The 27,407-nt window shown below is 46.6% G+C and overlaps 1 protein-coding gene across 1 annotated transcript; it reads right to left on the reverse strand.

Moving 5' to 3' along the window:
• Positions 1-26,771, reverse strand: TTI1 (TELO2 interacting protein 1). The gene is made up of 7 exons (XM_054724393.1): positions 24,448-26,771; positions 20,024-20,230; positions 17,322-17,470; positions 14,318-14,458; positions 12,119-12,323; positions 11,747-11,834; positions 1-700 (listed from the first exon to the last, which is right to left on the reverse strand). The coding sequence occupies exons 1-7, from the start codon at positions 26,744-26,746 to the stop codon at positions 517-519; spliced, it is 3,273 nt and encodes a 1,090-aa protein (XP_054580368.1). The 5' UTR covers positions 26,747-26,771; the 3' UTR covers positions 1-516.
• Between the last annotated feature and the right edge of the window lie 636 nt (positions 26,772-27,407).

The following is a 27,407-nucleotide window of genomic DNA, read 5'->3' on the forward strand; positions in this document are numbered from 1 at the left end:
TCATCCTTTTCATCCAACGAGTGTCTTTATTTCATTTTCTTCCAAAGAACAGGTTAGGTGCAACGAGTCAGTTCCATCTCATTATTCGAGGTGAGGGGTGTGCGTGTCTGTGACACTGGGCTGTGTTCTGAAGACTCCTGGTGAGTGCTGCCGCCTCGTGGTCCTCGGACACTCAGAGGACACACAATGCGGCACGCAGTCCAGGCCCCTGCCCACGTGTCTGTCAGCTCGCCGGTGTGAGTCTGTGTGTGGGGGGTGGACTGTGAGGCAGCTGGGGCCTTGGACAGAGTAAGCTAAGGAGTTAAGCCCTTAAGAGCTGCCAGACAATGTCATCTGAAAACAGCAGGTATGAAATATAAATAACAGTCAGCTACTTTCGTTCAATCCAATTTCTAAGCAGTTGTGTGATCGATCAATTTAGAAATCGATTGCCTGTCTAATCCACCTTGCTGTCTTCTCTGCTGTTGCCATGGCCTGTGGCCAGGGTGGGGTCACCCCATCGCAGGAGGGGGGCGCTCACTGCAGCTCCCGCAGCAGGAGGAGCACGTTGGCCGTGTAGGGGTTCTGCTGCCCCGTGGCCCCCCGCAGCTGCACAGGGTGGAGGGCAGGATGGGGGGGTATGAGCTGCTCAGGGCAGTAGAGTTCGTTCAGGAGGAACCAGGTGCAGTCCGGGTCGACCTTCATCAAGTGGAAGAAAACCCTGTGGAGAGAGGAACAGCAGTGAGGGGAATGGCGGCGGGGGCACAGGGAGGGAACCTGCTGGTGTTCTACCAAGAGGCTACTTCCTGGCTATTTGAGAAAAAAATTGATAAAACAGCAAATCACCTGAATAGCAGGACAAACCACCTCATTCATAAGACAGAGTCACATGGATGGTCCCAAAGTCTAACAGAAACAGAGGCAAAGAGTTTCCTATCCCTAATTAATTAGTCCGAGCAGAACAATATTGACATCAAACAAGATCTTGGCAAAGAAACTGGTTAAGTTCTGACACGCAAAGCAAGACTTTTCAGAAGGAAGAAACGGACAGGCCCACCCTCGCGCCAGGCTCCACTCGCTCACAGGACCAGCCCCAGGGCGGGGCTCCCAGTCCTGCCTGGGGAGCCCGGGCAAGCCCTCAGCTCCCGAGTCTGCAGGCCCTCACTCCGGGCCCCCAGCTCACTGCTGAACCTGTAGCTGGCCCTTTCTGGCCACGGATTCTTGGTGGGTTAGACATGCCTGGAGGGACAAGACCGGCTGAACCCTGTCCCACGACCTCTGGCAGAGGCAGGGCACTGGTGTCCCATGCACAACACAGACGGAGCTGAGAAGCCTGGACCAGCTGACACCAGAGGCCCACCAGGTCTGAAAAGGTGTCACAACCCTTTTCTCCTACCTGCTCACATCCCATTCAGTCATGTGCCCAGGGCCACTGCACGGGGCAGTCCAAATGTCAACCTCCCCCGGCTGACTCAGTGACCAGGGTCTGGCTTTCCCACCCAGGAAGGATGAGCCCTTCCCCAGCTGGGCAGCTCTCTCGGCCACCTGCCCCTCAGCTCACACATCACCTGCTCAGAGAGGTCGGCTTCCGGGACCATTTAAACAAACATGCCACTGCTCAGCACCAAGGGCGGACTAGGGAGCTTTACTAGCAGGATTCACGTAGCCGTAGACACCACTAGCCAAGTGGCTGGGGAAGATTATTCAACTTGTCTCGGTCTCAGTTTCCTCACGTCTAAGAATGGGGGCGCATATCACTCAGGGCTCTGCAGAGGCCCACAGCCTCACAGGGGGTCCCTCTCTCCGACGGGTGGAGTGGATGGGGTCTATTTGATGGACACTTTTCATTCTTAGCCACCATTCCTAGGAACCTCTTCCTTATAGCTGGGCATCAAATACGAGTTTAAATGCTTGCTAAACGGAGCTAAATTCTGGTTTTTAATTAGGTTAATCTGAAAAGCCTGTGCACTTTCGCTTTCTTCCTAGGGTTTAATATTCATATTCGAAGGAGGCAAAGGAGGGGCACTCTGAAAAACGTTCTGGCCTGTTTTGTGCCTAAACAATCTAAGTTTTCTTTACTTAGGATAATCTTGCGTTTGTAACCTCAGCGGTAGATGCTGGAGAAGTGATTAGAATATTCCAATTCATCGTTTCCACTTCGCTGCAGAAAGGAGATGGGGCCTGCGTGGAAGACAATTTTTGTTTAAAAACAAATATCTTTGATAATTAGAGCGGCGAGGGAAATTATGAAAAAACGCACCAAAAATGGGAAGCAGATTTCTATTTACACGTGACACAGTTGACAGTTTTCCCTGGTGCCAAAGACTGTTAGAATGCAAATGGTTCCATTTGATTTTTTTCCCTTCCAAGGACTGGAACAATCTCTCAAGCTGCAGCACAGCGCACTCGCAGCTCCAAGGAATATTCTGATCTGGGCAACACCCAGCAAAGTGTCACCACGGCTCCGTTCAGTCACAGCTCTGCTCCGACTCACACGGCACGGAAACGCTGCAATGTTCATTTTCTGAGAGTCCTTTTAAACATGCTAAACGCGGATGTCGTCTTCGTCGGCAGGAAAGGAAAAGCTACTCTCTTTGCCCGGTGAGATCTCTAAATAAAATGTTAACAGGGAGGCAAAGCTAAATGTGTACAAAGTTCACCTTTTTATTAAGCAAGAGCCAAACTCTTGGAAGAATGATTTTGGGTCTCATTTCTTAGCGCTTAAAGGCGTAGAGTCTGCAGAGTGACAGGCAGCAACGAGGTTCCTTCTCCCACCTCTGGGGCTCAGAGCAAATTATTTTGCCTCCATAAACCTGTTTCTTCCTCTTTCTCTGACGGAAGATGATCGCACCCGCCCCACCCTTCTCACGGGTTTGTTCAAAGGCTCTAAGGAGATGAGGTGCAGGAAAACACTTTGAAGTGTGTAACGAAAACACTGTTCCTTCCAGAGAAAGGGTGTGTGTGTCTCAGGAATAATTATCACTACCAACCCTCGCTTTCTGCATGCCATGGGAACTTCTCAGACACTCTGAAAAGGGCAAAACATCTGTCTTTTGTTTCCCTCATAATGTCCTTCACACTGATTTGGGGGGTGGGTCCCAATTCTCAGCCAAGTGGGTTATAATTTTGCCCTCAATTTTAAGGAAGAAATGAATGCAATAGTCTCTGTCCTTTGCATGCCTGAGGTCAGGAGCAAATGCCATGCTATGCAACCAGGCGTAGCTGTGCTCTTGCTTGGCAAAAGGTATGCAACCCGCTGAACTCTAAAGACCGACAGATTCTGAACCTGGATTCTCGTTCATTTTAAGCTCCTGGGAGAACTGAGACCCAGGAGATCTTGTCTGAGTGCTCACGGCCCAGCTTTGCTCCAAACTCTGCTCCCACTTGGTCCTGGGCCCAGTTCCTGCCCATCCCGGGTCCCCTGGAGAGTGGAGAGCAGAAAGCTGAAGACCTCAAAAGCCCTTTTTGCATAATCAACAGCCAGAAGACAAAGACGGGGCCTCTGCTTTGAACTGATTGCAGTAACTGCCAGGAAAATGTTCCCGATACATCTTGAGACACGGCAGAGATGGCTGTTGAACGTGCCAAATGGCCAGCTCCATCTTTTTTTCAAACCCAGAGAAACACTTTTAAAAAATATATATGTATGCGATCTAACTTCTGAACAAAAATTCCTTTCTCTTTCCCCCGGGCCCAAATCAGTGGCTCGGGGGAGCACAGTTATCAAGAGATTCTCTGGTCCCCAGAGTTTGGGGAGGCACTCAGCTGTGCCTCCTGCCTCCCAGTGTCCTGAGGCGAGTGATTATCTCTCAATAACCTGTAGGGCCGTGTAGCTTAAATGATAACTTGACTTTAAAAAATTTAGAACTCGCTGTTAGGCAGTTTCTAAGCAACCTCTGTTTCCATGGCAAAGAAGCCTGGTGTTTATACTGATTTTTCACTTAAAATGCGGTCTTATTGAATTTCACTTCATGCAGGCAGCCATTTCCCTGCATTTCAGCCCTATCTGCAGCTGACGGCTATCCGTAAGTACCTAATAAACTCTAGACGCCAAACCAACAGAAGCAGCTCATTCCTGCATGATCAATATCAGGGTGCTCGGGATGACAAAGCTAGGGGTGAGGTGGCCTGGGGAGGTAGGGAAGGTGCTACCAGAATCTGGTCGGCTGAGTTTGGGTCCCATCTCTTCATGGCTTACCAAGTGTGTCCCAGCACTGGTGTCCAGCCCAGGCGCCGTGCCAGGCGTGTGGGATACGAAGATGGGTGGATGGACAAGAAGACTCTGGCCTCAGGGCTTCCTGACTGCTAGGGAGGGCAGACTAATCACAGAGGCCACGGTGCGATGTGGAGAGGGCCATGCTAGCAGTCACATGTGGGCTGGAGCCAGGATGGAAGGGAACGGGCAAGTTTCTTTCTTCTCTGTAAAGCGGGGGAGCATCAGATGAGTCCTAAGGCCCCCCCTAGCCCTAATAGTCCACAACGTGGGCGCTGGATCACAGGCCCTTCCCTCCAAATGTGGCCAAACCAAAAAGAAACTCCGCTGCTGCAGATGCAAGTAGCACAGAGCGTGTCCTCACCACCTCAGTCTAGACAACATCTGCTCATAGGGAGCTCTAGAAAACCACCAGCCAATCAAGGCCCAGTAAGCTAAATAAACTGTAACCGAAACTCAGAGCTTCCAGCTCTCCTGGGTGACAGGCCATTCTTTCTCTGTCAATTACTTGCTTGAGGGATCTGCTGCTTCTTGTCTCTCTCTGGATGTGTAAAATGCTCCCATGAGCTGCCTGTGTAAATGCCAGTGGTAAAGAACTTGGGGCTTTGTGATCTGTTTATTTATTTATTATTTTGGGCTTCTAAATCAGTTCTTCGGGGGTGTCTCCTTAGGAACATGATACAGGCTGTCTCTACACGGGCGTGACTAAATGCAATCGGAAAATCAACTCACTTGTTGGAAAGCAAGCAGATTCACAGAGTTTCAGCTTCGCTGTTATTCCCTCTCTGACAGAACAGCCTCCACGTTCCCCCTCTCCTCTGGCCATTTCTTGTCCTGTGACTCCATACATGATGCTACAGATGAGGCTGCGTGCTTCCTTTTAAACAAACGGATGCTCAGGGTGTCGACATGTCCTAGGCAGCGAGCAGTGGGCCGATGTTTCCATGCTCGGTAATTTACTCTAGTGGGTCTTGGTTCATCGGTTAACCAGTATTTCAAGCCTGTCCTTTCTTGCTATTCAATTTAGCTATCTTCCCCTGAATGGAGGCCTTTTTTTGTTTCTAAATGCTGCAAATGGGGGATTATGACTTGAAGCAACAATTTACTATCTAAATAAGTATGTACTACCAGTTACCTTTCCAGCTATATATTCCTGTTAGATTTAACTATATCCTATTCAAGACCATTCATCTATCCATCTAATTCTAACCCACATACTCATAGCGAGACTGATATTAAAAATATTTAAGTGTAACGGGGACAGGATTTAAAAGCATAAACACCAGTAGAAGCTTATGATGCTAATCTTGCCCCGAAAGTACCACAAGACAAAGTATCATAAATGCGGCGGAATGACTCCATTGCTTTGTGCATATTTAAAAAGATACGGCACTGAGAGGACCAATCTGTCACAGGCAATTCAAAAATAAAACAGAGCCTCGAAGGGCTTTAAATCCCACTGGGGCAGGATTGAAAAGCAGCCCTTTCCATCTGGCCAGCTCTCCTGCCTCCAGGCCTCCCGCAGGCCCAGATCCCACAACGACCACAATGCTGCTAGGCACAGATTTTTTGCAAGTGGTCTGTGCCAAGCACAGAGGCCGCTGGCTTGGGCCTTGGCCCCTGCTGGTGGCATCTCAGGCCACATACAGAGTTTCCTGCTCCTCCCGGCAAGATTCGTACCCTTGAAGATAAAGACATCTCCGTAGCAGTCTTCCTACTTGCCCCGCTCCCCGCTGAACGGCTTCCCTGGAACCCACGCTCTGGCACTAAGCCAGCGGCCTCCGCTGATGGCTGTCGTAAGAAACAGCTCTAGGAAATGTATTGTATTTACTGCAAGGGTGTTAGGGATATTAGTCACAACAACACTCAGAGCTGTTCTAAGATGACCCAGGGAGAAATTTTCTTAGGGTTCAGTACCAAGGAGAGCTATGCTTCTTTCTGAAAAGCTTTCTCTTCTTATTCCAGTCAAGACCAGCACTGCACAAGAGATGCAGTTCCCTCTTTGCTCTGCCTGGTAGGAAGCTCAGAGCCACACTGAAGGCTCATCTCTAGCAAGGGGTACAGACCTCCAAGCCTGCATTTTCTATATGAACCTCAACCCTGGTTCCACCTTCTTTTCCTCTTATTTTTCCTTTTAAGACATTTGTTCACTTCCTATTTTTCTTGTTGCATACACTTAATTTGTAAGATGCCTTAGGTTTCTTTGGGAATAAGGAGGAAGTTTAAGTAATGATAACTACTACTTATTGACTTTTCACTCTGTGCTGATGTTTTGTGCTAAAGAATATGACTTTACCGAGTCCTTGTAATAACTGTATTAGGTGGATAATAATAGGTATGCTTATCCTAGTCTTGTAGATGAGGTAACCGAGACTTGGAGAAGTAAATTAATTCGCCCAAGGTTACACTGCAACTGAGCAGCAACGTGAGACCAACTCCAACTTGGTATTCATCTTTGAAATCTTTCAACTCTCAGCACAGTACCTGGCTCACCCCCAAAGGGCTTTTAAATAAACACACGTCATGACACAATCGAGGCCACGTTCCTGGCTGCTTTACTAGGTGCTGAGATCACATTCACTCCAGCCGCTCAGGTGTTCAGGACAGACTGCAGGCCCTGCAGTGATGACATGGCTCCCCGTGGTCTGCCAAGCCTTGGGCTACCCGAAGTCCACCTTGTGCAGGCGGTCCAGCTACCAGGAGCACCAAGAACATCCTTGTTCTTGACCCAGCGCGGTTCGTACACGCACACGCACACCCCAGGTTTGCCTTTCCCACTGGGTGGTGAAACGGTCAGCCCTGGCAGATTATCCATCACATGGCAACGCCGAGGGAGCAGGGGAAGGGTGGGTAGCATCTGATTTAAGCAGCACAGAGGTCCCTGCCTTCAGATCTGAAGCCCAGCAACCCGCTTTGTTTGTAATCTGCATGGCAGATGTCTCTTATCTCTGACACCAGGAAATCATGCCTATATATGCACAGCGAACAGCTTCAGATCGGAGTGTATTTTTAGAACAATGAGCCTGGAAAAGAAACGCAGCAATGCCTGTCAAAAGATGGATAATGGGAAAGCTAACTACTTGGGTCTGGATTTGTCAACTATTAATCAAATGTCGAAAGGAAAAAAATATTAGGAGCGCCCGCATTTCCATGTTGGGTGCAATCCAAGGGGGAAGCGGCTCTGCAGCCCAAGCTCAAACAAACTGCCCACACCATTTAAGGGGATGAGCTACTAATTTCAAGCTCAGCTGAACTAACGGATCACCTCCGTGGCTCCTGATCCGTTCAAATATAATAGGCCCAGGGGTGGGTAGAGAGAGGCGTTGGGGCTCTGACAGGGATGAAATGAATGAGCCTGTGCCAGGCTGTTCGTCCAGGGTTTGAAGGCACCGCTGGGTTCTTTGATGGGCTGGATCCTACTGCTAGAAGGAAAGTGGGGAAGTCAGTCAGTAAATGAACCTTCAAATCTGGTCCACGTTTCTCAAAAAACGGGCGGTAGTGGGAGGTGGCACAATTAACATGAAAAAGATCATTCTGAGTCGAAAACGGTTCTGATTTCAGTCAAGATGAAGCAACAAAAAATAGCATGACCAAGTGTATATGCCTGTGTGTAACACATACATCATCCATCTTATATTTGGTAAATTTATATACATATTTCCCACACGGGTGTGTATACACACATAAATATATGCCTGAAAATAAGCACCGTGAGGGCAGGGCTGCCTCTCTCTTTGCTCCCTGCCATTTTCAGTGCCTAGAACAGTGCCTGACACAGCAACAACTCAGCTAATCAGGAGAATGAGTGAATGCTGGGTGGATTCCCTCCCGTATTCATGCAATTCATCTGCACAGTGACTCTGGGAGAAAGGTTATCACCACCCCAAGTTTATAGAGGAAGGAAATGAGGGGAAAGGCAACTAAGTCATTTGCTCAAGGTCACCGAGCCAGTAAGATTTGAACCGAGGTTTCTCCACTCCCAAGCCTGGTGCCCTTTGCCCTCATATACAATGGCTAGGCAGAGGATGCTGGGAGGGCACCGCCCCCCTGCCCTGCACAACCAGAAGGTGACCAGCTGGTCACTACCTGCTAGCACTTTGCATCCCCACTGGTAGAGGTGGGATTGGGGTGAAGACCAAGAGGCCTAAAAGCATTGTTCCTTCATCATGAGTCTTGTTGGGCACGAACTTTATCTTTTAAAAATAGGCACTGCCCTGTTTATTCCTTATAGCCCTGAGGTGGACGCCTCGTTGGATGATTTAAGACAGGGAGCCTCAGAGGCTGCTCAGAGAGGCCCGGGGAGGATGGTTTTAACGGAGCTGAATTGAACCAGGCTGAGAGCATGTACTGGCTTGAAGGAAAAACACAGAAATCTGGGGTATGTGCTCGCATCTCAAATTCCTTTGATGTTTGGGAAGGAAACGCTGCATGGCCAGAAAGCACAGCACTGTGGAGGCCCACTGCATGCTGGGAGATAACTCAGAGGCTTCCGGGGCCACTTGGGAATTTAAATCAGCTAAGTTAGCCTGTGCCAAGGTTGAGAAGGTGGCGCGACTGATATGACCTGTTATTCTGTAATCCAATGCTTACCCTCAGGGACACTGCCTTATTTACAGCTTGTGGTCTGCTGACCCCTCCTCCCCACCCCAAGCATGATTTTCTCATTTGTCATCCACTGAAGTTATTTAACTAGATGTACTTTGGGGGAGCTGGTATTTTTCTTGCACAGCCAGTTAACAGTGACACCTGGTGGTAACAGACAGGAAGGCTATACCCTGCCCTCTATTCCCTTCCCTCCCCCAAGTTGCAAGATTTATGCCCCTCCTCACAAGGCACATTCGCTAGATAAAAGCATTAAACTGGAATGGCATCTCCGTTCTTAGCATTTACAGCCTTGGTTATACCAACCACCCCCTGATCAATTTCCATTTCTAGAATTTACAGCCTGGTGTAAAAGCCTGCCACAAAGGCTATATTTAATATGACAAATTAAAAAAGCAAACACAGGCTTGGTCATTCTTTGGATCCCGGAAAAGCAAACAGAAGGAAGGAAAAACCCAAGTGTAATGCACACAAAGAGGACATTTTATGGAGCTGCCGAGTTTGCCTCCATTCCCACTCCAGGGAGGCTGCTCCTCAGAGGTCCGGACAGTCCCACGGAGACGCCCCCCTCACAGGTTCTTCACCAGCCCTGCCAGACAGACACAGCGGCTACTTCCAAAGCAAGCGGGTCACCTGCCCAGTGCAGAAACTCACTGCCTCTGAGGGAGCGGGCTTCTGACAGCTCTGGCTGTACTGGTTCTGAGCACTGAGCTGAGACCGGTTTGCAACCCTCTGGCTACAGGGCTCTCCACTGGGCCCTGGCACTCAGCACAACAGCCTTCTCTTCTCCCATGAGTGGGTGGGGGTGTCACTGACGGCTGTGTGGGGAGGCAAGGGGGGAGTAGGGGGCTGGGAAGGCTTCTGCAGTCATTCAGGTAAGAGATGAGGGTGGCCTGGCCTGACCTGGATGGAGGCTGGGAGGTAAAGAGAAGCCGACAGTTTGAAAGGAGATTGTGTAAGTTCGGTAGACAGGCTTTCACTTCTGAATGGATGTGGGGTGTGAAGGAAAGAAGAATAAGGACAAAGAATGGATGGATGGTGCGGCCATTTGCCGACCTTGTTCATCAGTCCCTGTAGCTAGGGCTGTTTCAGTGCTAATCGGCCCGCCCACCTCCCTCTCCCCACTCGGTAATGAGCTCACAAAGCAACTAGGTTTCCCATTGTCTCAGGCTTCCTCTCCCTTTAGAGAGCTTATTAATTTTTGAATCAGGATGCCAAATCAGCTCCGGATCGAGGCCACACTGATGTTTTCTCCCCTGACTTCAAAATAAGTGTGCAGATGATGTATTTGTGAAGCAATCAACCCTGCACTTCCTCCCTGCCCGGCCCGGCCAGAGGGAGGTCATCTGACTCAACCCCGAAACGAATGAGCGCCAAGGAGCAAACAAAGGCGCTGCACTCAAGTGGTCTGGCTGCATTCCCTCCTCCCCGGCACCTGGAACACCAACTCCAGATGCGGCAAGGCCCAATTCTGGGTTTAACTGGTTTTCATGGCAAAAAAGAAAAAAAGAAAATGGAAAGATAATGAATTGCGAATATTAGTTTGTTTGATGGGTCTGGTATGGATGGGTGTAGAAGAAGGAAAATGGGACGGGGGCTGTGAAAATCAGATCTTTGTAACTCTTGGTTGTAACAGGCACACAAAAGCATTTACTTCATTATCTTCTTGAACTGTACTCTAAATCATAGCACATTAGCGTCAGGGACACTGCCCAGGGGAGGACCATTTTCACCCTAAGTCGGTTCTTTAAGGAACAGAATGACTGGGGATAAGAAGCTGGCTAGGATGCACCCCCGTGCTGGAGAAAGCATGACAGATGCTGGCCTTAGGGGATGTGATGGGAAAGAGACAGAAAGAAAAAAGGAAACTGGAGAAATCATGAGCAAAAAATTGCAAAGGATAATAAATCAATTCAAAAAGGTATTTCCATCACTCCCAGGGAGTGCAAGGTTTGTAAGGGAGCAAATAGGCTTTCCTATTTCACGGTCAGAGCGGCCTTCAGCCCCTCAGGGACCAAGACTACTCCTACCCCACCCCGGAAGATCAGGGACAGGATTCCAGAAGCCCAGGGAGTGGGAGGGGCAGTTTCTTTGCTCCAGCATATGGAGCTGCAGGGACAGTGTGCCAGGCCGCACAGCCAGCTTTTGCCCCAGCAGCTGGCACCCAGGGGATGGCAGTCCCAGGGCGCAGGCTGCTCCCAGCTGAGAGGGAAGCTGGAGAAAGGGGGCCAGAATGCATTTTGGATCCCAAGTCTGGGCAACGCTGCTGTGCTCAAGGTTTTAGCTTTTGAGAAAAACCCTTTAGGACTCCAGGAACCAGATATAGCTTCTTCCATCAGAGGTGGCACAGCTATTCTCGAGTAAGCAAACTTTGGAAATGAGAATCACGCAATTTCAGAGTTGGACAAGGCCCTTTAAGCCATTAACCCAGTGGCTCTTAACATGTCTTGGTTCACAGACTCCAACGGTAAGGACACCATCTAGAGAGAGGCTGGTACGTGTCTGCTTGCACACACACAATTTTGCATATAATTTGTGACACCTGATGCCCATTAAATTATGCCAGATTAGTAACCCATCCTTTCATTTTGTAGATGAGGGAGCTGAGGCCCCGAGAGGTGCCAGGGTCACCTGATCACAGACGAGCAGGCCTAGAAGCAGATCTCCCTCCAGCCAGGAGAGCCCTGCCCCTCCAGCACGCCATCTTCCTGCTCGCCGCCCTGTGGCATTGGTGCTGACGTTGCAGCAGAGGAGGTAAAGGTTACTTGCAAAGGGAAATGCGTCTAGTAAAAAACGCCATCTCTAGAGGTGGCCCGGTTGAAGAAATCACCTTAACCTACAAGAAGACAGAGAAGAGGAAAGCGCAGCGATGCCTCAACTCTGCGTGCCATTAGCAAATCATATATAATTTAGGACAAACGTAAAGAGACGCGGGTGATCAAGCAGACGTACCTCCTGGCAGCCTCTTGTAATTTCACGGGCTGTTTGGCGCTGAGGTAAATCAGGCAGGCATCAGCCACTTTATTCAGGTCACCCTCACCTGCAGAGAGGAAAAACAAAACAAGTGCTGGCCCTTGGATTTCACTTGGGACAAGCAGTAGCCAACTGCTGTCTGGGAAACTGGGAAAGCTGGGCAAGAGGACATGGGCTCTTTACCTCGCAAACAAAACACAAACATCAGAGTGAGTGGATAAATGAGGTCAAAGTAAGATGGAAGCATGTACACATGAAGGGAGAAGAGGGGAGCATGGCTAAGTGGACAGTGCAAGGGTGGGTGTGGGGCAGAATGCAGAGTGTGTCCAGGTGAGCCTGGCTGGTACCTACCTAGGTCCAGTCTCTCGCAGAGAGGGCCCAGGCCCTGCAGGACGGCCAGCTGCAACTTGAAGGCCAGCGTGTGGGAGTAAACCGGTCCAGCCCGGGCACTGACGGGAGCCTGGGCGACCAAGGAGCCAGCCAGCTTTGGCAGGACATCTTTGCAGAACCGGCTCCGGAGAAAATCACCACACTTGCCTCCGAGGGTACGCAAAACCTGCAGAAACAGCCCCAAGCTGGTGTCTGAACATCGCCAGGGCAGCAAGAGAGCTAAAGAGCGCTTGGTAATTCAATTTCATCTGGGTCTATGCTTGGGAGGTGGGGGTGGGGGGGGGGGAAGGAATTACTGCTGTTAATTCCTTGCCCATGGTTTGTGATTCTGACAGTTATGAATTCAGAGGTCTCTGCTCCCAAGGTATGGCTGCTTCTATTCATAAATACAGATTACACAGTAGAGTATTTCATAGGAATCTTGAGTTGGATGAATATGATTAATCCCTTGATTTTCCTCTCTCTTTTGTTAAAAAAAAAAAAAAAAAAAGAAGGCCTTAAAGCAGTTAACATAGATCATCCCTTGAATCTTCCTAACATCTCTGGAGAAAAGATTTGTGTTTTTAACTGTAACTGGCTGAACAAATACAAACACCGAGGCTGGCTGCTGCCACGTGTGGGCAAGGGGAGGGCAGTGGCTGGCTGAGGGTCCTCTGGCTGAGTGAGGGCAGAGTCCCAGTGGTCAGAGCTGAGTTGGAGTTCCTTCTGTTCCACAGCACAATCTCTTATGTACATCACCCTCATTCCATCTTTCACAACAGGCAGTTTCTCTGCACGTCTCATTTTAAACTTTCTCTAGCAGAACATATTGAAACGTTTTGCCTTGCTGCACAAGACTGAGTATACAGGATAACAGGAATTTCTTTAAAAATTGGTAAGCAAGGCATAACCAGCACAGAGAGTGTTTGCCGACTTTGCAGAGAATAAGGCGCTATTTCGGGTCCCTTGGCTGGGCTGTGCAAGGCCTGACAGACCTCAGGTGTCATCGGCGTGTCTGGCAGCAGAAGAGCAGCCTCTGTTACAGCACACAGGTCTTTATGTTTTTTCATTTTTCTACACTTGCTGTCATTTCAGATAACCTATTAATTTTCATAAAGGAAAGCAGCACATCTGAATAAGATTTAGCAAGATCTCCTTGCCCCTTGCTTTCTCTTGCTCTCTCTCTCTACACACACACACACACACACACACACACACACACACACACATCATTTTGTGTTTTATTTTTGGAAAAAAAAATTAGCAATTTTATATGTTTTAAATGTAGGCTTGTGTTTTGATCTGGCATATGCTAAAGAATCTTACAGAAAACCAAATTTCCTTTGCTAAGTATCTTAGTTGTGCTCCTGGCTTCATTTTTATATTCCTCGTCTTGCTCACCTACCTCTAATTTATATTACCTTGCCATGGTAAATGTATCTCTGTAGGTTGCCTTAAGTGCTTTTTAGAACAAGAAAGAATATACATAAATCAGCTAAAATATGTGAGCTAATACAAGTCAAACTAAGTCAGGGAGAACAATATCTTACATGTATGTAGGGCTTTAAATTTTTCAAAGCATTTTACCCAGCAGCCCCATTTTACCCTTGACAACAGCACTATGAGGAAGATGGGCCAGGTGTTCCTAAGCCCAACCTGAAAATGGGTGGTCACTGGCTTTGCCCAAGTCACGCGGCTGGCAGAGGATGCCCATTACTAGAACTAGATCCCTTCACCTGACTCTTGTGCAGTGCAAAGAACATGGCGTGAACTCACAGGTTTGGTTCTAGCACTTACTAGCTGTGTGATCTTGAGAAAACTTCTTAGCTTCTCTGAGCTTGTTTCCTCCTCTGTCAAACATGGGGATGATAATATCTACATCACAAGGTTGTTATAAGGAGATGAGCTCATGTGTGGGGAAGTGCCAAGCACACTATATGACACACAGTAGGTGCTCAATAAATACCGGTGGCCCTATCATCCACTAGTTGCCCCTGCTTCAAATTCAGAAGGAAACTGACTTTTATTTTCTTCCTTGTGCTTTTCTGATTTCTTTATGCTTTCTTCCAGGTGTATTACACTGCAATCAGATACAAAGAGAACCAATCCCAAAAGACACTGGTGAGCTCTGTGCTTATTCCCCTCTGTCCCCACGACGGTAGGGGGCCACCAGGGCAGTACCTTGAAGGCTCTGAGCACTGCCAGGGGGTCATCGTTTGTGAGTCGGCGTACGAGCGGGGGCCAGGCCCGGTGAGCCAAAGGGAGGAGCTGGTTCTGGTGGGACTGCAGAACGACCACACACAGATCCAGCACATCCAGGACCTGGAGGGAAAGAGGGCATGGCTTCAGGAGGGAGGACAGGCTTGAAACCAGGGTAATCAAGTCCCCATTTTAAAAGAATAACATTTAGAAACTCATTAATTGGATAAATATTTACTGAGCCCTAATAACATGCCAAGCATGGCTAGGTACTGGGTGGGGACACTCAGGGACAAAATGCATATGCTCCCTTGCCTTCCTGGGGCTCGGTCCACTGCAGAAAGATAACACCCAAGTAAAGGGTGATCACCACCTGCGACAAGTGCGAGGAACGAACTCGTAAAAGGAGACACACAGGATGAGTAGCAGCTAGTCATGTGCACAGAGTGCACCAGCGTTCCTAAAACCAGAAATAGTGACGAGGAAGACTCTGAGGTGGGGGAGCTTGCAGTGCGCAGGTGCTAAGGCAGCGCAGGGTGGATCACAAGGGGACGGGTAAGTGGGGCTGGATAACCTAGTAATGGCACAGGTGTCATGTTGAGAATTTTTCATTTTGTACTAAGGGCAGTGGGGAGCCATCAGAATGTCTTAAGCAGGAAAGTGGCAGGATACAGTTCATGTTTTAAAAAGGTCATTCTGGCTGCTGGGTGGAGAAGGGACTTGAAGTGGGAGAGAGAAGTAAGGAGGCCCTTGAGGAACCATGGCACATGTCACGAGAGGAGGAAAGTGAGGTGGCCATGTAATTGTGGCTGCAAAGTTACCTGTTTTGGAGATGAAATGGTTTAAACTGCTGAAAGACCCGATACTGGGGAGATGAAGAGAGGGATCTTAGAGCTGTTTGGGTTCAGACTTAGCAAATGAAGAGATGCAAGTGCTGCCTAATGAGACAGGAACAATGGAAGAGTGAAATCGAGAGGCGAGGTGAGATCAAGGTCTGTTATTCCTAACGAAGAGGTCAAGCAGGCAGCTGAGATACAGTCAATCTTAGAAGAAAGGTTTGGGGGATCCTAGATGTAAATCGCATTTTTCACCTTCCTGATCCCTCCTCTCTCCCAGCTCACTGAAAGCAGGTGGTCGGCTTCAGTCCCGTAAGAGTGATCAGCCCACAGGGCGGGGCCGCCTCCACAGAGCCGGTGAGGGTGCAGGCGTGAGTCAGAAAGACAGAGGGAAGCCTGTCAACTTAATGTTAAGCAGTAAACCTTGTATTAAGTGCCTACTGTGTGCTGGTCACACTGAGACTGGAACAGAAACAAAGAACAAAAGAGGCCCTGGAATAGGAGAAACTCAGCCCACAGCGGAGAGCAGAGCACACAGTGGAAAGGGCGTTGGCATCACCGACTGGCTTTGAACTTGAGTTCTGTTCTTAATTGGGCAAGTTATGTCATATACTTCACTGATTTAGACACATTTTCCTCCTCTGCCTGGAATGTTCTTCTCTCTGCCTTTGCCCCTTTGCATGGTTGGCTCCTTTTCAAACTTTTAGGACTCAGTTTAAATATTACCACCTCAGAGAGGCCTTCCTGATAACCTGGCCTAAATCCCAATGTAAGGTTTGCCTTACTCAACAGGGTTTGGTAGAGTAGGCTCCCAATACATGTTTACTATACGGGTGAATTACTGTTTTCTATCACAGAACTGCTTATTACCTTCACAGCATTTCCTCAGCCTCTAAGTGTGTGCCTATGTATCGCCTCTTTCCCTATAAGAGTCAGGATGCTGCATGAAGACAGGGACCATGTCTGCTTCACTTCCTTCTATACTCTATACGCCCCCTGCCTGACCTGTCACAGTCCTCAGTAAGCACTCAGTGAATAAATGAATGAATGAATGAGTGTGTATGTCATACGGGATGCTGTTTTGTATTTATAATCGATAACCCAGTGAGGTAGGCACCAACATCTCCATTTTACAGATGAAGAAATTGAGGCTCAAAAAGGTGAATTAATTACTCAAGGTCATATGGCTAGTAAGAGGCAGAGGCAGGATTTGAACTCAGGTCTGTAGTCCTGACTCCAGTGTTGATGCTCTGAGTAACTATGATGTGTACACAACTGCTACAAGGTCTCCAGGAAGGGGAAGACGGATGGATCAACCAGACAACCATACACTGGAAAAGCGCCTCTTGAACAGAACAACAGATGCATGCTAGGAAGTGCCTCTGGGAAGACTACACAAATTCCAAAAAACACAGAGGCAGAGGTTTGAGAGAAATCTGTGGAGCAGGGTTTCCCAGCCCACACCCTTGCGCAGGGCAATGCGCTCTCATCACTCCCAGTAATTAATCGAGGCAGCTGTGCTTCTCACTCCTGCTGTGGGTGGGGAGGAGTGGGCCAGGCTGTGTTGTTTTCCTTTGGATACTGAGATCTTCCCCCAAATGACTCTGAAAGCTCTGTCCCCAATGCCCACCCCTCTGCACCCCACTGTGCTGTGGTTGGAGTCACAACTGCACAGTTTAAGTCCTTGCTGACGGGATGCTGCTTGGGAAGCTGCCAGCAAAGGAAGATGTAAGATTAAGAACAGCGCTGGTGTTTTTCCTGGGATGAAAATAGAAACAGAATGGAGATAAGGGCCAGCGTCAGGCTTGGAAGAATGACCATTCCTTTAAAGTTCTGAAACCTACATCTTTCATGAAGTCAGCTCAGAAAATGACATCTTTTCCAAAGCATATGCCTTTCTTCCCCTTGGAAATTCAATGACTCCCCAAACCTTTGTGGTTTTTAATTCCACAAAGGGGACTCAGCTCCTTCTGGCATCTGGGCCAATGCAGAAAGACCTAGGAATGTCATCCCGCAGATACATTCCTCCTGATGGCTTCTCTTGGCCACCACACATGGACCAGGAGATAAGGGCAGCTACTTGCTCATCCCTGTAGCTGCGGCCAACCACACCACGCCTTAGGGAATGCAGGAAAGGGCTGCACACTGACCTTCAAGCGGATTTTCAGGTTTTTATCTGACAACAAGTGGATGCAGCGCTCCATCACGTCGGTGGCTATTTGGATCTGCAATGGCAGTGGGGGCTCCACATGGGGACCGGAGTCATTCTCCTCCACCTTGGGAGGGTCTGACTGCTCCTCTGGAAAAAGACAGTATTTTATGAGCAATGCCCAACTTAACTTGATCTCCCAACCTCAGGTCAGAAACAGGACTGATGAGGGCAAATGTCTAGAAACTGATCCTAAGGAAACCGTGTTAAATTTGGGTCAAGATATGAGTTAAGATAGTCACCAAAGCATTAACTGTATCAGCTAAAAATGGGGGTAACCCTCCATGTCCACTCAGGGGGGGGTGGTTTTATAAATCTTGGGACAGCCAGAGAATAACATGTTATGAAGGCCCTAAAATTTGTGTTTACCAAGGGCTTTAACGACAAGGGAAAGTGCTTATGAAATAACATTGTGTTAAAAAAGAGAAAAGCAGGATACAAAATTGCACACATTGTGAACACTGTTACAGAAATTTTTATATAAAGTTGGAAGTACAACAAAATATGAACAGAGATGGGTCATGAGATAATAGATGAGCTTTACTTTTTTCCTATACCTCTGGTCTTCTCTAAATTTCCATGAGTAAATATTTACAATAAAAACCTAAGAGAGCAAGGCTCTAATATGGAGTCCTGAGGCTGCACCATTCCCTGGGTGGCCTCTGGTCCTCTCCTCTTTCCTCTTGGTTCATCTTTTGACCAAAGGGGGTATATGTCTGTCTTCGCCACCAGCCTTTAAAATCTTTTGATCTTCTCAACAAAAAGACTCGAGAGCTTCCTGAAAACCAGGTCAAAATCCCTACCCTGAAAAAGTTCCCTCTATTTACTTATAGCCTCCAGCCTCTCCCCCATTACCAGCTGTGCTCATCTCCATTAAGCTGAGCATGGCTCCCTTAACTTTTTCCCATTTCAGTTTCCTCTGCTGGAAAACAGAATCTTACAGTAGAGGCCACACCTGTCTCTAACAGATGCTGAAGCGATAAATGAAAATGCATTTGTACAATGCTTGGATTTCTTGGAGAAAGGGACCTCAGAAACACAAGGTGGTTTTATTGTGGTTAAGACAAAAAACGCATGTCAAACAGCACTGAGCCAAACATTCTTCATAATGCCAAGTGTGTGGTGTGTACTTGATGAATGATAATTATAGGAATGATAAGGCTGTACTTTTCTTCCCAGAGTAGGCTTTGTTGTTTGAAATTCACCTATTGCAGAATGTTGCTTGAGAAATGCGAGTGTTTCTGTTACTGGAAGAAAGGTTTGATTCATTCAGTCTGTTCCTAGTGAACATCAACTAGACCCAGAAGATCCTAATCGTGAAAGAATGGATTCACTGACACTGCTAGGGTTTCAAACAAGAACGGCAAATCCAGATTACGAGGGATCAAGCTGCCTCCCCTTCTTCAGGTTTGAGCGAGGGGTGCAGTTCAGGAAAAGAAGGATTGGGTTGGCTCAAGTAACAAAACTGAGAAGAAAAACGGATAGATTTCTGATCAGAAAACTGTCCTTGGGGAAACCAATGACTCAATTCTGCATAAATCATTACTTGGGCCCTGTGATGCTGCCCTGTTATTAGTAGGAATCTGTTGCTGGCTTCAGTTCATCAGAGCCTCAGAGTAGAAATCGCAAAAAAAAAAAGAAAAAGAAAGAAAGAAAGAAAGCTGCTCGATTCCAACCTAACAAACTATTTGGGACTCAGTTCGATTTAGGATATTTTTGAGACCACCAAGCTCATTATAACTTGGCATTTTATATTTGCAGAGGAGATTCTAATAATTTATTAATCCCTTTGTGACCTGAAGCTCCAGATTGGGCTTGTGAATAAAACAACAGGCCAGAGCTTCAGCTAGCCTAAACTGCCTTCTTTATCATATAAATTGGTAAGAAAAACATTGAACCTTCCTCCCACCAATAAACAAATGGACAAGCATATACGTAGACAATGGGCATAAGTAAAAGAAATTGTCAGGAAAGAAGCATAGAGAAAGATGTTCAACCTTTCCACTAATCAGAGAATGCAAAGTAAAATAACAAGAACCATTTTAATTTAGTAAGAAGTAAAACTGGTGATAGCCAATGTTGGCAAGATTGCGGTGAAACCAGTATTAATACTGCACTGCTGAAGGGAAAGTGTAAATTGATACAACCTTTCTGGAAGGCAATTTGGCAAGCATAAAATAATGTTCATATCCTTGACCCAGAAATCCCACTTCTGGGATTTACAAAGAAATTTGCAAAAAGAAGGAAAAGGTCACATGCACAGAATCATCCGCTGTAGCTCTATTTATTAGAGTGAAAAGCTAGAAGCAACTCTAAACTTCCCACAGGGAAATGGATACTTAGTAGCAGCTATTAAAACATTAATTATTAAAACTCTACAGCAACATGGAGAGTTCCTTATTATAAAACTAAATGCAAAAAGGGCATACTGCATTTAAATAGGCTGCAACCATATAAAAATAGGTTTGCAACAAAAAAGAATGGAAAAAGATTATACAAAAAGTGAGAAAGCCTATGTTAGCATGGTGGCGTTATGAGTGATTTTTTAAAATCTCCAAACCTTCTATAATAACCTTTCATTGTTTTCACAATAATCTGCTACAAAAAGAAAAAATCGGCTGAGCCCAAATAAATTATACTTACCTTCCTCATCGAACTCTGAGACATTTCCATCTGCCACATCCTTTTCCTTGAGGTAGTTCAGCAAAAACTGTTCAATGTCTTCGGCTGTGGTGATGTTCTCAAGTCTGTCCTGAAGAGTTGTTGATCTTTGGCTCAAATGACTTCCCTCCTCCCCTGTACTTTGCTCTTGGAGTTGCCCAAGATCACTTGTGTCTGGGAACCACTGGGCTGTAAATAAAGTGTTAGAATGATCACTGACAATAGTCATTAATACTTATAAGTAGAACTAGAGGCCCAGTGCACAAATTCGTGCATGGGTGGGGTCCAGCCAGCCCATCCCGATCGGGCGGATGGGGCTGGGGGGAGGGGGCGAGGGAGGTTGGCCGGCTGGCCCCACCCCCTGGTTGAGTTCCAGTGGAGGGGACAATTTGCATATTAGCCTTTTATTATATAGGATAAGCTCTTTGCCATGGCTTGCATGGCCCCTGCATGATCCAGGCCCTACCTTTTTCTCTAACCTCATCTCCTAACCACTCCCAGTTGCTGTACCATCTTCCAGTTCTCCAATGTGCCAACTGTTTTCGTGTCTTAGGACTTTTGAATATACTGTTCGTGCTGTCTGGAATATTTCACCCCCATGCCAACACACTTTTCATGTTTTGATACAAATATAACTTGGCCACTAATGCAATCCCTTGACCCCCCAATCTAACTTAGGTCCCTTCTATGTTGTCTTATGTAGCACCATGTTCTCTGCTTTCATAGCAATTCATCATGATTTATAATTATATTTATTTGTGTGTACTGTTTAGTATCTGAATCTCCCATTAGACTCTATGACCCATTGATCACCACTGGAAATCCAACGTGCCCAGCACAGAATGGGAACTCAAAAGTATATGCCGAATGAATAAATACACTAGATTGGAGAACACAGTGACAAAATTCTGAGTACAGGAGACACTACTCATTAGCAAAAGACAGGCTCTATGGAGCCTTGAGAATGAATACAGGCTCACATCTGTACTAGTATTTCTGACATAAAATGCTTCCAAAAGCTGCCATTTCTTTCTACATCCTTTTCTTCTTCAGTGATGCTTCCATACTTCTGATGTGTCATCAGAGAATAAGCCTTAAACATCACGGAACCAGTGATTTTTCAAACTGTGCCTTGAGGAACCCTAGGGCTCTGCATACGTATCTCTGGGTCACAATAGGGAGGTCAAGAGACAGCAGGCTAACCAGGGTGGGCCCAGGGTTTCTAGCCCTTCTTTGACCAGAGCAGCTCTAATTTCAACCCTGGGACTTCATTTCAAAAAGGCTCTTAATACTGAAAGAGTGAAAGAACAACAAGAAAAGCCTTTAGCCTGAATTTTCACTCTCCTTGCGCAAGGCAGCAGGGAAAAAGTCTCTGATAACCTTTAGCACTTGCTAATCTCCTCTCCATCAAGGAGCATCTGCACAGAGCAGAGCAACAGCAGGTGGAGGTGCCAGGTCAGGCAACTGGGAGGAGCAGAGAGCAAATGCTGGAGATGAGAGCCTTCAATCTGGAAGTTCCTATATGTAGGGGCCAATTATGACATTTCTTCAATGCCTCATCCCCAGACAAAATCAGGCCCATGATGTACCGTAAGGGATTGCATTCCCAACGAGTTAAGACATAGCATTCACACTGCTAAAAGCAGACCAGCTATGAAGATTATTTTCTAGATTTAAGTCTAGTGCCAGACATTAAAAAGTCTTTGCTCACAAATGGCTTTTCAACATATGAAATGAAACTCAATCTCACTCCTAATGCAAATTAAACTATAATAAGGTGCTATTTTTCTCCTATTAGATTAGCAAAGATCAAAAAGCTGGGTAATATATAGTGTGGGTGAGGGAGTGGCAAAATTGGCACTCATACATCGCTGATGGGAGTTTAAATTGGCATGAACTCTTTGGAGAGCAATTTGATACTCTACCCAAAATTTAAATGTAATACTCTAAGCCAGCATTTGTCTTAGGAAGCTTACCCTACTGATATACTTACCCATGCTCAAAATGACCTATGAAGATATTCATTGCAGCATTTTTTTTTTGTGTGGTTTGCAAAAGATTGGAAACAACCAAAATGTACACCAAGAAAGAATGCTTAAATAATGATGCAGCCATACAATAGAATATTATGCAGCCATCAAAACAATGTGGCAGCTCTGCATGTACAGATGTGGCAAATCTCCAAGTGCTGAGGCATGTGACACGGATGCTTTCAAAGCCTTGTTTTGTTATGAATAAATAATCAGCCAACCAATAGTTGGTGCTTAGGAGTAATTTAACTGATATGGCTCTTGTGCTCCCTGTGGTACCTAATGCTTTTTAGTTGATGCTTATGAAACCCTGTGTTTATGGTAACTCAGTTTCCTAAAAAATGTCCTTGTTTCTTTTAGGACCTTTAGGAAGTTCCTTGCGACCACACTTCCACTCCCATCTTAAAAGAGTGCCCATCAGTTGGACAACTGGATGACAAAACAGAAATGCCAGCATCTAGTGCTACTCTGATAATTGTGTGACTGATCAATTCCTCCTCAGGACTGCTTACTGTTCAGAATGAAAGTGTACTCTGGGTTATCTCAGTTTCAGAAAAGCTAGCCCCAGTTGTGCTTCTTTTCCTAAGATGCTCTCAAGTCAACCTTACCCACACTGATTTTCCTCTCTGCAATGGAGACGCCCTCCTCCTCTAGTTCAATTAAAAAAAAAAATTGCTATACAGAATTCCTCCCTGAGATGACCGAAGACATTAACACAACAAGGCAATTCAATTTCCAAGGTCCAAATTGAGATAGCTCCTGAGAGGATATATTTAATAGGTCTTTTCTTAATATATTTTTTAAATCTCAAATTAATATGTAGTCAAGTTCCCCAAAGTACTAAAGGGTGCAGTCTGGAGTGTATTTGGACCATGGAGGTCAGCCACAGTCTAAAATGTACAAGCAGTTGGCTCGTCTTCGTGGTTTCCAGGAGGGCAGGGACTAGGCTCTTCTTGGTCACTACTGACAGCCCAGGGACTAGGGCAGTACACAGGCTTTCGAGTGGATGCAAAATAAAATCTCAACTCCTCCCCTGGGTCCAAGGCCCTACAGGATTCGTCCTTCCCCACCTTTCCAATTTCACCTTGTATCCGTCTCTCCACCATGACCTCTCTGCTAGTCTCCAAAGATTCCAAACCCTTTCTTCTCTCCAGGCCTTTCCACCTGCTGTTCCCTGTGCCTGATGGGCCCTTCTCAGTCTTCAGGTCTCAGCTTTAGTGTCACTTCCTCAGAGAGGCCTTCTTTGAACACTTACTTTTATCCAAAGAGCATTTATCTACTTAAAGTAGCCCGTCCCTGTTCCTCTCTTGTATTAAGTTGCCTGTTTCCTCACAGGGCTTGTAAGATTTTTAAATGAGTTTAGTGATTTGTTTACTTGTTTATCATCCCTCCTGAAGCAGGAGGAAAGCTCCATGAGTTTATTCGTCTTGTTCACTGCTGTATCCTGATTACTTAGCACAGTGCCTGACATATGGCAGGCATGCCTTATTGAATGAATGAATAAAAGAACATTTACACTACATGTGAATGTTCATGAATGGATGAATGAACATTGGAAATGGTATTAGCTATAGGCCAGAGGACTGTCCTTGTTTCTCCTCACCTTCTGGGAGAAACTTCCTTACTCGGTCTTGGCTTTCTCAGCTGATGAGGTCAGTGGCCTTTCCATCTACTTTGGAGGCTATTAGCAGTACTGAATTAAGCACTGGAGCTATGCTCTTTGGATAAAAGGGACTCAGGTATATGGTTCATTTAAAAAAAAAGTCGTTTCTCATTCTAAGACGGACTATCCAGTTGAGGGATTCTTTTTTTCGTATAATCCAAAAACGTTACCATTTTAATGGTGGCTAACACCTCTGGTAGACACCCAACAGGATCAAAGGGAAGGAGAGAATCTCAAACCACCTCATACAATTAAAATGTCAAAAGAAAGTTTCTAGACCTGCTCTGTCCAATATGGCAGTCACTAGCTACATGTGGCTATTGCATAGATGCTGCTCATTCTTAAGTATTGCTAGGAGCAGCTTGGTATATTGAAAAGAAAAAAAAAAAATCACAAATCCTGGTTTTTCTCCTTATTAACTGTGTGACCCTGGCTAAGTAGGATATCACTGAACCTTAGCTCTTATCTGCAAAACAAAAATAATATTTACATTTAGTCTGCAGGGTTCATGTCCCCGGCACAGAGCAGGAGCTCAATAGATGGTAGAGATTATTAAAAGTATGTGACCATAATGTGTGGAACTGGGCAAATTCAAATAATATTCAAATAATGTCCTCCACAGCATAACCGCAAAGAAAGAAAAAAATAAGGTTAAGCAAATAAGGGTACTAGTCCTCCCCCACAAACAGCATTAAAAAGGGCTCTCAATGTACCTAATGCTGCCAGCAGGGCGTGTAGAACACTGACAAAGGAAGTGGCCCTCTTATCGTAAAATTGGTCCAGGGTGGCCAAGACATCTTGAACCACATCTGCCACCAAAGGAAGCAGGCTAGCATCAGAGTTCCTCAGCATGACTTCCAAGACCTTTGGGGTATGGGGGTGCAGAGATAGATGACGCAGATTTAAAGAGATCCCATTCACCAAATAGTCTGAATTTTGGTTGATCAGTTGCTGTAGGGAGTCGTAGCCACAAGCATGGCAAATGTCCATCATGGCACTGGTAGCTGCCTGGCTAATGAGCAGAGTTTGGTCTCCAGCCTTCTCCAGGACTGGATAGAGGGCTGACATCAAGAGCAAACGGAAGTCTGTTCCTAGTGCATATGCAAAGTGGCCGATCCCTTCCAACTGGATGCATATTTGCCAGATGTTGCTGTTCATGGAGCAGATAGTGGGACTTGGCTTTGAGAAGGCTGGAAAAGATGTAACTTGGCAGGTGTGTGGACCAGATGTGATGGCCTGGAGGCCTGACTGCTTCATAGTTAGCTCCTCTCCCATTTCTTCAGCTTCAATACAAGTGGCCAAATACCAGTTTTCTTGGCTCGTGTATTCTTCAAGTAGAGATGTCACGATCTCTCTCAGTTCCTCTGGGCTTGTTTTAATATGGTTTTCATGAAGATTTTCCACTTCCAGCCCAGCAGCCCCTGCAACCAGTTCATTAAGGATCATGGCAGCTTGCTTTCGGTAAACCACGGATTCATGGTACAGGTCCATAAAGTGATCCACAAGCAAATGGAGGTTCCCATAAAAACCAAGAAGCTGACAGACCTGCTGCAAGAGCAGGAAAATCCTCTCATCAGTAAAGAAGCGGAAGTATCTCCTCTGAATTTGACTCCACGGCCATGTGGCTGTCTTTGGAGAAGCACTCAGATGATCAGAATTCCAACGCCGCTCTTCAACAATTTTGATGTCAGCCACGTCTAATTCTAGAACTTGGATAAGCGCTTTGGCAAGGCGCTGGAGGTGGGCCACAGAGTTGAGGACAAAGTTCACTTTGGGGCCCAAGAGTTTCAGATAACCGAGTAATAAGGAAAGAGTAGAGAATTTGCCCTGATCATCTTGGGAGTTCATTAGGCGGGGAAGAGAGATGGCGAGGGAATGGAGGTTTTCTGACAAGATGTCAGCAAAGGCTCTGCTGCCCACCACTACTTTCTGATCTGCAAAATGTCTCAGAACTTTATTGCACCGGGCTTGGACTTCAGGACTCTCATCATTTAACAGACCCACCAAAGCCTTCAGAAGGGGTCCAGCCGATTCGACCAGTGACTGACTACACTTCCAAAGAAGGGCCTCAACAAGTTCTATCAGCTCCAGCCTCACCTTCCAGTGTGGGTGAACTGAAGCACACTCAATGATCTTCTTAATAAGGATAGTCAACTTGTCGCCAGTATTTTTTATCCACTCGGCTTCCCTGTGAACCATCAGCTGTGCTACTCTGTGCTCCACCATCGGCCCTGCTTGGACCTCTGAGATTCTTCTGAGCTGTTCGTCAGCCATGATGAAGCCCACTGTCGTGTAAAAGATCTTTAGGGAAGATACGACAATGCTGTGCCCTTGTTTAAAGTCTCCTGTGATAACCCTGGTCAGTGCCGTTGAGATTCCAGGTAAAAAGGAAGCAAACAAGTCCCCCAGCTGCTTTTGCTCATGCTCATCCAAGGACCTCGGATGGTCATCACAATCACACTGCAAGAGGAGAACCTGTAAACACTTTAAGGCAGCGATTTTAATTTGCTTTGACTTCTCCTGTTCTGCTAGGCCTAACAGCAAAGATACAGCAAATCCTAAACGAGGCAGAATGGAGGGCTCATAAAAAGTCAGAATGATGTCCCCATAGGCCGAGTGCATTAATGTGCTGAGGCCCTGGATTACAGCCAATTTCAACTCCTCTGACACAGCGGCGGGTTTTTGGGAGCTGGGGGAATAGAGACAAGTGGAGAGCTCTGAAAAGAGTTCCTGGAGAAGCTCCTGCTCCTTCACACATGTTGAGGAGAGGACAAATGTGAGGCACTCCACCACGCTTTGGATCAAGCGCTCCCTTTTGGGACCTGGGGTCTTCAGGGTAAACCGCAGAGGGAAGAGGATGTACTGCTGAAGCTCCTGGAGGGCCGAGTCACTCACAGTCCGTAACTGTGCCTGCAGCTGCTCCACGTTCTCCACTGTCTGGGTCTTTGTCAGCTGAACGCAGATGGGACGTAAGATGCCAAAGGCCTCCTCAGGAGTGTCAAAAACTGCCATGGTGCACTTTCTCTCACAGAGGAAACATCCTGCAGGTTGGAGGAAGGAAGCAAATACAAAGTAAACTTGCATTCACTCATTCAGCAGACATGTAGGGGAGTCTATGTGCCAGTCGCTACACAAGGCACTAGGGGAACAATGGAACTGAAGAGACAGTTCCTATTTTCAGGGAGCCCCCAGTCTAGTGAGGAAAGTAGATGGACAGTTACAACACAGATGGTTAAGAATTAGAATAGGCCTATGCTTACAGCCCTAAGTGAATGTGGAAGACCCATCTGTCTTAACCCTGGGGAAGCCAAGATGGGATTCACAGGAAGATGCTTGAGCCAAGAGTTGAGGGAGGAATGAAAAAAAGTCTGTGGGCCAGTCTAAGGAGTTTTGGATTTTAACTCAATGTTTCTAACTCTCTGTCATCATAATGGAGAACCACTGAAAGTTTGTGTATGTGTGTTTAACTTGAGGCATAACATACACACAGTAAAATACTCTAGTCTTAATGTACAGCTCAGTGAATTTTTATGTATGTAGAGACCCATGTAACCACTACCCAAAACAAGATACAGACTATTTCCAGCGCCCCGGAAAGCTCCCATTTCCGATTTCCCCTGCCCAGAGCTACCATATTCTGACTTCTATCACTATGGATTAGTTTTGCCTATTC

This window comes from Eptesicus fuscus, chromosome 12 (genome assembly GCF_027574615.1).
Source record: "Eptesicus fuscus isolate TK198812 chromosome 12, DD_ASM_mEF_20220401, whole genome shotgun sequence".
Classification (NCBI taxonomy): domain Eukaryota; kingdom Metazoa; phylum Chordata; class Mammalia; order Chiroptera; family Vespertilionidae; genus Eptesicus; species Eptesicus fuscus.

What these genes read in the sequence shown, in the direction of transcription:
- TTI1 (XM_054724393.1), bottom strand. Translation starts at nt 26,746, where the DNA reads ATGGCAGTTTTTGACACTCCTGAGGAGGCCTTTGGCATCTTACGTCCC. An exon ending in CTCAGAGTTCGATGAGGAAG is followed by an intron (nt 17,471 to 20,023) that starts GTAAGTATAATT and finishes GTCTTTTTCCAG; the next exon opens with AGGAGCAGTCAGACCCTCCC. An exon ending in CAGTGCTCAGAGCCTTCAAG is followed by an intron (nt 12,324 to 14,317) that starts GTACTGCCCTGG and finishes CTGTTTCTGCAG; the next exon opens with GTTTTGCGTACCCTCGGAGG.